The 9,873-nt window shown below is 39.3% G+C and overlaps 1 protein-coding gene across 5 annotated transcripts in view; it reads left to right on the top strand.

Moving 5' to 3' along the window:
• Positions 1-7,988: 7,988 nt before the first annotated feature.
• The window catches only part of DMXL1 (Dmx-like 1), a 137,740-nt gene continuing 135,855 nt past the window's right edge, over positions 7,989-9,873 (top strand). For 3 of the 5 annotated variants that reach the window (XM_005857097.2, XM_014541700.1, XM_014541698.1), the window contains exon 1: positions 7,989-8,114. In XM_005857097.2, the coding sequence (XP_005857159.1) occupies positions 8,100-8,114 (15 nt within the window). In that variant the 5' untranslated portion in view covers positions 7,989-8,099. The remainder of the gene's footprint in view (positions 8,115-9,873) is intronic. The other 2 variants (XM_005857096.2, XM_005857098.2) reach the window with 1 other exon arrangement.

Here is a 9,873-nt window from a genome sequence, read left to right as displayed (position 1 = left end):
CTGGTCCTCACAGCCAATAGACCTGGAGGTCAATTCCTCCCAGTGGCGCTAGCAAGGTTCAGCTATAAGACTGCACACAGCCCACATAGGGGTGCACCTAAAGTACCCAGCTCAGGTGACTGGACTGGGAGGCTGAGCCACTGGGCCTGACAGGACACCTACTACATAAGGCCACTCTTTTATTCCAGGAGACATAGAAGCTTTATCTAATACATATAAACAGACACAGTAAAGCAACCAAAGTGTGGAGACAGAGAAGCATGTCACAAATGAAAGAAATGGAAGCAAGCAAACTACTGGATACAGAGTTCAAAACAATGGTTATAAGGTTGCTCATGGATCTTAGTGAGAACTTCAAGGGACTTTAGTGAGACATTCAAGAATCTTAGTGAGAAATTCAGACATGAAAAAAGACCAATCAGAAATTAAGCATACACTAACTGAAATAAAGAATAATTTACAGGGATTTAGTAGTAGAGTAGAATATGCCAAGAATTAAATCAGTAATTTGGAATATGAGGAAGCAAAAAATACCCAATCAGAAGAGCAAAAAGAAAAAAGAATAAAAAAATATGAACACAGTGTAAGGAGCCTCTGGGACAACTTCAAGCCTACCAACATTCGCATTATGGTGGTACCAGAAGGAGAAGAGAGAGTGCAAAAAAAAAAAAAATGACAGAAAACTTCTACCTGTTGAAAGAAATAGACTTACAAGTCCAGGAAGTGCATTGAGTCCCAAACAAGAGGAATCCAAAGAGACCCACACCAAGACACAGAATAATTAAAATGCCAAGGGTTAAAAACAAAGAGAGAATCTTAAGAGCTACAAGAGAAAAGCAGTTATCTACAAGAGAGTGCCCATATGACTGTCAGCTGTTTTTTCAACAGAAACTTACCAGGCCAGAAGGAAGTGGCAAGAAGTATTCACAGTGATGAATAGCAAGAACCTACAACCAAGATTACTCTATCAAGCAAAGCTATCATTTAGAATTGAAGGTCAGATAAAGAGCTTCATAGATAGAAAAAGCTAAAGGAGTTTATAATCACCAAACCAGTATTACATGAAATATTGAAGGGTATTCTTTAAGAAGAGTATGATGACGACGAAGATAAAGATAAAAAATTGAACAATAAGATGGCAACAAATACCTATCTATCAACAATTGGCCCAGCCTGCATGGCTCAGTGGTTGAACATCGACCTCTGAACCAGGAGATTAGGGTTCGATTCCTGGTCAGGGCACATGCCCGGGTTGCGGGCTCAATCCCCAGTCTGGGAAATGCAGGAGGCAGCTGATCAATGATTCTTTCTCATCGATGTTTCTATCTCTCTCTCCCTCTCCCTTCCTCTCTGAAGTCAATAAAGATATATTTAAAAAATAAACAAACAAAAACAATTGAATCTAAAAATCAAAATAAATGAACAAGAAATCTAATGAACAAAATAAACTGATTAATAAAATAGAACCAGAGGCATGGAAATGTGGGATAGACTGATGAATCTCAGAGGGAGTAGGGGAGGGTGGTGGGAAGAGATGAATCAAAGATCTTATATGCATATATGCATTACCTATGGACACAGACAATAGAGTAGTGAAGGCCTGGAGTGGGGTGGGAACTGGGTGGAGGGGGGCGGGGGGAAAAGGAGAAGACATCTGTAATACTCTCAACAATAAAGATTAAAAGTAAAAGAATTTAGTGGGGGATAGGTAATCACGCACAGCCCATTTTATTTTATTTTTTTACTTAAAATATATTTTTTATTGACTTCAGAGAGGAAGGGAGAGGGAGAGAGAGATAGAAACATCAATAATGAGAGCAAATTATTGATCGGCTGCCTCCTGCACGCCCCCTACTGGGGATCGAGCCCGCAACCTGGGCATGTGCCCTTGACTGGAATCGAACCCGGGACCCTTTAATCTGCAGTTTGACACTGTCCACTGAGCCAAACCGGCTAGGGCCCATTTTAAATTATAAGTTGTTTTCCCTATTTATTTTGTATGTGTTACTTTTTTATTACTTCATCATGTGGTATAAACTCTAAAGACAAATTAATCTTAATAATTATTAGGACTATCTGTAGGAGGATATGTCTATTTCAAGTGATTTTTGGATGATACCTCATTTGGATTATCTGTACAGATTCCTTTTGATTAGAATGAAGGTATGCATTCTTGGGCAAGATTATGTGTAAATGATGTTGCATCCTTTTTTGAATATCACATTTGCAGACACATATCTATCATCGGTGATATTAATTTTGATAACCCCTCAAGTTATTGCCCAATGTTTCCATTGCAAAACTGCCCCCCCCCATACATACATATACGTACTTGCAATATATGCAGTGTGTGAACACTATTTTATGACCAGGCAGAAAATAATCCTCAACCTCATCAAAATTTTCCCCTTGATTGAGCATCCATTAGTGATGATTCTTACGTGGTCTTTTTTTTTTTTTTTTTTTTAAAGCACTTAGTATCTTTCTGGTATAACAAGGTATTCTGGGTTCTCATTTTGATTAAATATTTGAACGAACACATATCCAGTATTTTTTAAAAATATATTTTTTTATTGATTTCAGAGGGGCAGGGAGAGGAAGAGAGAGATGGACACATAAATGATGAGAGAGAATCATTGATCGGCTGCCTCTTGCTTGCCCTCATCTGGGGATTGAGCCCACAACCCAGGCATGTGCCCTTGACCGGAAATGAACCTGGGACCCTTCAGTCTGCAGGCCGATGCTGTATCCACTGAGCCAAACCGGCCAGGGCTGCTCTTTCTTATACAATGAGATCTGTGGCTCATTTCTATACTACATCTAAAACTGTTTTACTAGTAGAATAGCATCATCCATACCACTACAATTAAAAACTTACAAAATGAGTTTAGAATTTGTTTGTATTTTTTCATCCTACCCTGCCTGAGAGTAATAGAATATACACTGAGTGGCCAGATTATTATGACCACCCCATCAGTACATTGATACTTCCAAAAATACTGAATATTGAAAATTTCGTAAGCAAATACTCTCAAGGTTATTATTATTATTATTTGCATAACTAATTCACTTCATTGTACTGATGGGGTGGTCATAATAATCTGGCCGGTCATAATAATCTGGCCACTCCGTGTATATTTGTATTGGTCTCTGTGCCGCCTCTATTTCTCTCCTTCTGTTTCTGGCACAGAGCTTCTAAATTAGGTGATAAGAACATTCCAGGAATGTTCTTAGGAACATTAGGAACATCTTTTGTTCTAATGAGGCAACTGGGTAGGCTCCTAGATAGTTACTGGATGGTGTCTGGTGATCAGAAAGACTAAATCATGATTAGAAGCTTGGGATTTTCAACTCTACCCCTCTCCCCATTTTCTAGAGAGGAAAGGGGGGCTGAAAATGGAGTTAATAAATGATCATGCCTACATGAGGCAACCTCCATAAAATTCCAACAGTATGGAGTTCAGGGAGCTTTCATTTTGGTGAATACCTCCATGCACCAGGAGGGTGATGCACCCCAACTCAACAGGGACTGTGGAGCCCCTGCACTAGGGACCCTCCCAGACTTCCCCTATGTATCTCTTCATCTGGCTGTTCATCTGTATTTTTTTAAATTTCTTTATTAAGTTATTACATATGTGTCCTTATCCCCACATTACCCCTCATCCCCCCCACTCTGGCCTTCACCCCCCTGTTGTCTGTGTTCATTGGTTAGGCCTATATGCTTGCATATAAGTCCTTTGGTTGATCTCTTTCCCTTACCCCCACCCTCCCCTACCTTCCCGCTGAGGTTTGACGGTCTGATTGATGCTTCTCTGTCCCTGGATCTGTTGTTGTTCTCGGCTAATAAACATAACTGTTTCTCTGAGTTCTGTGAACCGTTTTAGCAAATAATCAAATCCAAGGAGGAGGAGGTCATGGGAACCTCTGATTTATAGCCAAGTTGAACAGAAATTGTGGATAATTTGGGGTCCTAGTACTTGTGATTAACATCTGAAGTAGAGGACAGTCTCATCCAAGACTGAGCCCTTCTTAACCTTTGGAATCTAATGTTATCTCTAGGTAGTGTCAGAATTGAATTAAACTATAGGCATTGCTTGGTGTGTTCCTTCACACAATACTCAAAAGTTTGTGAATTTGGTAGTAGTGTGAGAGTAAAGAAGAAACACTGGAGGAAGACTAGTTTTTTCCTTCTAACTGCCTAAGACAAAATATATGGTGAAATTCTGTGTTCATAAGTTACTTAGTTTGTTCTTGCCTTTCTTTAGGTGTGGCTATAGTATTCACTTGAAATGCAGTTAGTTCATTTGTTTCACTTACCTTCCCCTTTCCCCCATTCAGATTGAATTAAAATTTTAAGATGTATGACATTAATATATTTTCAGAAATCATAACTATATTGTGGGGAAGCATGGGACTTGGTTAGAAAGTCTGTAAGGAGGATTCTCCAAAAGGTCGGGGGCTTCTTAGGGGGACCTTGCCGAAGTCAGAAGCCCCTGCCTTGACTTTTCCAAACAATTCCGAGCCCCTGGGTGTTTTGCTGGAATCTCTATGTTTAGTCTTTTAGACCCAACCTTGTAGAAGCATGAGCTTTCTCAAGGATACTTACCCTGCTGATTGTATCTAGAGGTTAATTTTAGTTCAAGCTGTTGTTACAATAAAAGCCTAATGAGGCAGGCCATTGAGGCTGTTTTGGTGCCTCCTGCCAACCAGCCCCTTAGCCTCTCTTTCACAGAAACGTGTGTCAGAGTAATCTATTCATCCATAGCTCTGGGTCTGCTGGTCAGCCCCGGCACTATATATTAAGTTATACTAAGAAGTGCCATTCTTTCCTGTATCCCTTCTACGCCATCCTTTCCCACCTACCTTTGTTGATAACAAACTTTGTTTCCTACTTTTATCTTTCCTGTATTTCTGTTTTTAATAAACAGAGACATGCATGTTTTCTTTTTTAAAGATTATTTATTTATTTATTTATTTTGGAAACATGTATGTTTTCTTATTTAACTTGTTTCTTACACAAAAATAACATACTATAAATGCTTTTTTGTACTTCAGTGTTTTTTCCCCAACTTCATACTGTCCTATCCCCTAGAAACACACCATTGTCAATTCATATATATCTTCCTCATTCTTTTTACAACTGTATAATATTCCATTGTGGGTATCTATCATAGTTTATTCAACCGGTATTCTGTGCTTAGCAGGATTTTTTAGGAGACAGTTACAATTTTTTGTGAGTGATTAAGAAATAGAACAAAATGCAAGTATGGTTTGAGTTTTTTATTCATCCTACATCTAGTTACAAATCAAATAAACTATAAGCATTTAAATTCTGTAGTCAAGAAAACCAGAGAATCTTTATTATAAGCCCCAAGCATAATTGTTAACTTGTGAAATGTAGAGTGCAGCTGGTTATATCGGTTTTTCCCCCCCCAAATCTACTAGTTTATTGCCAAATGAGGACTGAATGAGAGATATTCTAGATGAAGATCAGTAATTTTCATTGGATTTAAAATTTATCAAAATTAGAGAGAGACGGCTTTGCATCTTGTGGTATTCTTACTAAGGAAAAGTCAAATAACAGTATAAATGACAAAAGTCAAGTGATAATATAATATAGCAGAGGGAAAAGAACAGGGCTAATCCAGAATGGATAAGTCTTTGTATGATCTAGGGTTAATGGTATTATAAATTGGCATCTTCCTCTCTATAGGACTGAGTATATTTCTGAGATAATTTTATATTTTCCAATTCTGCAAATGTTTAATATTTATTATATTAAACAGTAATTTGGTGAGGTACTTCAGGATTAATGTAGACTTATGGAAAATTTAGAATCGTGATTATTGACAAAAATAGTTGCAACATAATATCTGAAAGTAGGTAGATTATTTCAGGTATAATAAAAGGAAAGCAGAATTATGAAGACTTTTAATATATAACAAGGAGGGAATCTAAGTTGTAAACATTCAGAATTTGAAACAACTTTTTGGGAAACCAGGGACAATTAGTATTTTATCCAAATTTAATATTGAAAAATCAGTTTTTAAAATATTAAGTATTTAGAACTTTATGAATGAAAATTTTTCTTGAAATAAGTTAGTTTTTGGAACCTATTCTTGCTAATAGTCTCATGACAAGCCTTATGATCCTATTGTGGATATTTGTAGAGGCGTGCAGACTATCATGAGATTTTTTGTTTTGTTTACTGAGCTAATTTTAATTTTTTCCACTATGTGACACTAGTGGAACCAGACTTGATTATCCCTAATTTCTTTTTGGAAAATTCCAGGGAAGCATGATTAACTAGGAAAGACCCCGTGTTGCCATGGGAATAACACTAGATCAAGAATCAAGAGATCAGGGTTCTCAAATCCACTCTGCCACTAAGATGTTATGTCAACCTACTTAGGCATCCTTTTCTTGTCTGTAATCTGAGCAGATTTATTTGTATCTTCTCTCAAGTCCATTTTCTAATATTTTTTGGTAGCTTGTGAATAGGACCATTTTGGGTTTGGTAGGAATTAAAGTCATAAAGTATCTATTAAGTATAATATTTTTTACATTAAGTAAGGTATATGTGAATGTGCAAAAGTGATGAGAAATGAAAAATTATTAAAACTTTAGGAACATATCAGGATGAAAAGTAGTGTGTAATAGATGTTTTATTATCGGTGTTACATTGCATGCTGACCTTTAATATGTGAATTTTAAATTTTAGGATGTGAAAATTTAATATTCAGATATTAAATTTTAGGATGGCCAAGTAATTGAAGAAACTCCCGTGCACTGGGAAGGTGTGGAAAAGACCACAAAAAGAATTCTGGTTGGAAAAGTTCTGCTTATTATAAAATTAAAAAAGAGCTATAAAATACTTGCCAAACAAGCCTTAAATTAAACCCTTTTATTTTGTTTGGTTATGGTGATTCCCTTTGTAAAATTAAGTACTTCATTTATTCCATAGATTATTTATATAGCAGGACCTTCAGTTAGATTGGGTGTGAGAGCACAGCACAATATAAACTTGAACCCTACCTTTTTGTCTTGAAAGTTAATGTCTAGTAATAGAAATGGATAATAAGAAATAATTTACAAGTTATGGTATATGCTACAAAGAAAAATAAATAGTAAAGTGATGGGAAGGAATGAGAGAGAGAGAGAAAGAGAGAAGGGTGGAAAAAAGGTGGGGAGCAGGTAGGTGAGGAACTGAGATCTGAATGTTGAAAAGAAGCTAGCTAGACAAAGACTAGGCAGATAAAAGGTAGGTAAAACACTTTGAGATGGAAAAGATTGATATGCCTAAGGAACAGAAAGAAGGGCAATATAAGGCCAGGAGCCAATTGAGGTAAGGAAAGAGAACCTTGAGATGTAGAGAATTAGGGACAATCATTTAGGGCAGGGGTGGGGAACTGTCGGGTCCTTATCATTTGGTCTGGCCCTGCCAAGGCAAATGCAGGTGGGACTTGAAATTCAATATATCTCGGAGCTTTTTTCATAACAACATAATTTTTAGTTTGATAACTTTGTACGGCCCGTGAATAATGTTATAATATCCAAATGGTCCTTGGCAGAAAAAAGGTTCCCATTTTGGATTTAGGGCATTGACCATGGTAAGGAGTTAGGATTTTATTCCAAGAAAATATTGGAGGGGGTTAAACAGGGAAAATTATTTGGTGTAAAAGATAACTTTTGTCTTTGTGTGGAAAGAAATTAGAGGGAAGCAAGAATGGAAGCAGTCAGACTATTAACAATAATGCAGGAAAGAGATGGGCTTAGATAAGGGCGGTGGCATTCATTGAGAAGATAGGACTGATTGAATTTGCTGATGGGACTGTATATGAGAGGTAAAGGAAATGTTCTTAAATAGTACAGATTTTTAAAAAAGAATTTAAAAGTAATCTGTTAAAATGTAATATTTAATGCCAGTATTTTACTTGATAAATACTTTCTTGATAATTTTATTGTTTTTCTTTTCTTTCTTTTTTTAGGCTTATGCATCTGGATGTGACATTGTTATACTGGGAAGTGATTTTGAAAGATTACAAATAATCCCAGGAGCTAAACATGGAAATATTCAAATAGGATGTGTAGACTGTTCAATGCAACAAGGCAAGGTTTGTAATCTTGTGATAATATGAAATTAGTTTTGAATATGGTTTATGCCAGGCTAGTCTGAAGTATATTTCCTATTGAATTAGAGACTTGCTTTGTTTCAAGTGCAATGTAGCTACAAATTTCTTTTGGCTCTCTAAGATGCACTATAGAGAACAAAATTCCTGGCTCTCTCAAATGTATCTTTAAGATTTTCAAGAATTCTATTCTTATATAAATTTGAAATAAAGCATAATCTTCTCTCTATGTTGACAAAGAAATTATTTATTTATTTATTTATTTTTAATCCTCATTAGAGGATATTTTTCCATTGATTTTTAGAGAGAGTGGAAGAGAGAGGGAAAGACAGAGAAATATCGATGTGAGAGAAACACATGGATTGGTTGCCTTCTGCACGCACCCTGACCAGGGCCCAGGCCAGGCAGGAGCCTGCAACCTAGGTATGTGCCCTTGACCAGAATTGAACCTGGGACCCTTTGTCTGCAGGCTGACATTCTGTCCACTGAGTCAAACTAGCTAGGGCGACAAAGAACTTTAATACTTATTACCTCTACTAGGGGCCCGGTGCACGAAATTCGTGCACTGAACGGGGGTGGTCCCTCAGCCCAGCCTGCCTCCTCTCACATAGTGGGAGCCCTCAGGGGATGTCCTACTGATGGCTTAGGCCCATTCCCTGCTCCCCTTGGGGACTGGGCTTAAGTCGCAGCCTGGCCTCCCTTTGTGGGAGGCGACCAGGCTGATCAGGGGAAGGCACCAGCCCCATCACCCCACTGCTGCAGCCACTGCCAGTCACCGCAGCCACCAAGGTGTTTTCATCAACACGGACTCGTCTCTTCACCATGAAAAAATGACAACTTTCTTTAGGCATTTTCAAGATGTATCTTTCATAGGACATGACATTTCTTTATTATTTTTTTTATCCTCACCTGAGGATATGTTTCCATTGATGTTTAGAGAATGTGGAAGAGAAAGGGAAAGACAGAGAGAAAGATCAAAGTGAGTGGAACACTTTGATTAGTTGCCTCCTGCATGAGCGCTGACCTGGGCCCCAGCCAGGGAAGAACCTGCAACCTAGATACATGCCCTTGGTCATAATTGAACCCAGACCCTGTGGTAGGCAGGCTGAGGCATTATCTACTGAGCCAAACCGGCTAGGGCAGGATATGATATTTCTTAGCCCCTCCAGCAGCAGACCTTCGTTTTATTCTCCAGGAGTGAGGTAGAAAAACCCTACATCACCTTCTTGGATTCTTATTACCCAAGTTACTAAGAATATTACCAGTGGCATACAGGGAGCTTAGCCAATGAGTGGTCAGAAAAGGTGTTTCCTCTGTAGTTCACACCAATCCCCGGCTCGGCCCCTGCCCAGGCCTAAGGCTTTAGGCCGGGCGTTAGGCCTGGGCAGGGGACCCCCAGCCCGCTCCGATCACCTGCCCAGGCCTAAGACCTCTGGCTGGGGCCTTACGCCTGGGGAGGGGACCCCCAGCCTGCTCCGATTGCAGGCTCCACCCATGCCCAAGCCTCAGACTTCTGGCCGGGGCGTTAGGCCTGGGCAGGGAACCCCCAGGCCGCTCCGATCCCAGGCTCCGCCCCTGCCCAGGCCTCAGGCTTCTGGCCGGGGCGTTAGGCCTGGTCAGGGGACCCCCAGCCCGCTCCGATCACCTACCCAGGCCTCAGGCCTCTGGCCGGGGCGTAAGGTCTGGGCAGGGGACCCCCCAGCCCCGTGTGATCGCCGGCTCCGCCTCTGCTCAGGCCTCAGGC

Source organism: Myotis brandtii, unplaced genomic scaffold, assembly GCF_000412655.1.
Source record: "Myotis brandtii unplaced genomic scaffold, ASM41265v1 scaffold1071, whole genome shotgun sequence".
Classification (NCBI taxonomy): domain Eukaryota; kingdom Metazoa; phylum Chordata; class Mammalia; order Chiroptera; family Vespertilionidae; genus Myotis; species Myotis brandtii.
This window is presented reverse-complemented; position numbering and strand designations above follow the sequence as displayed.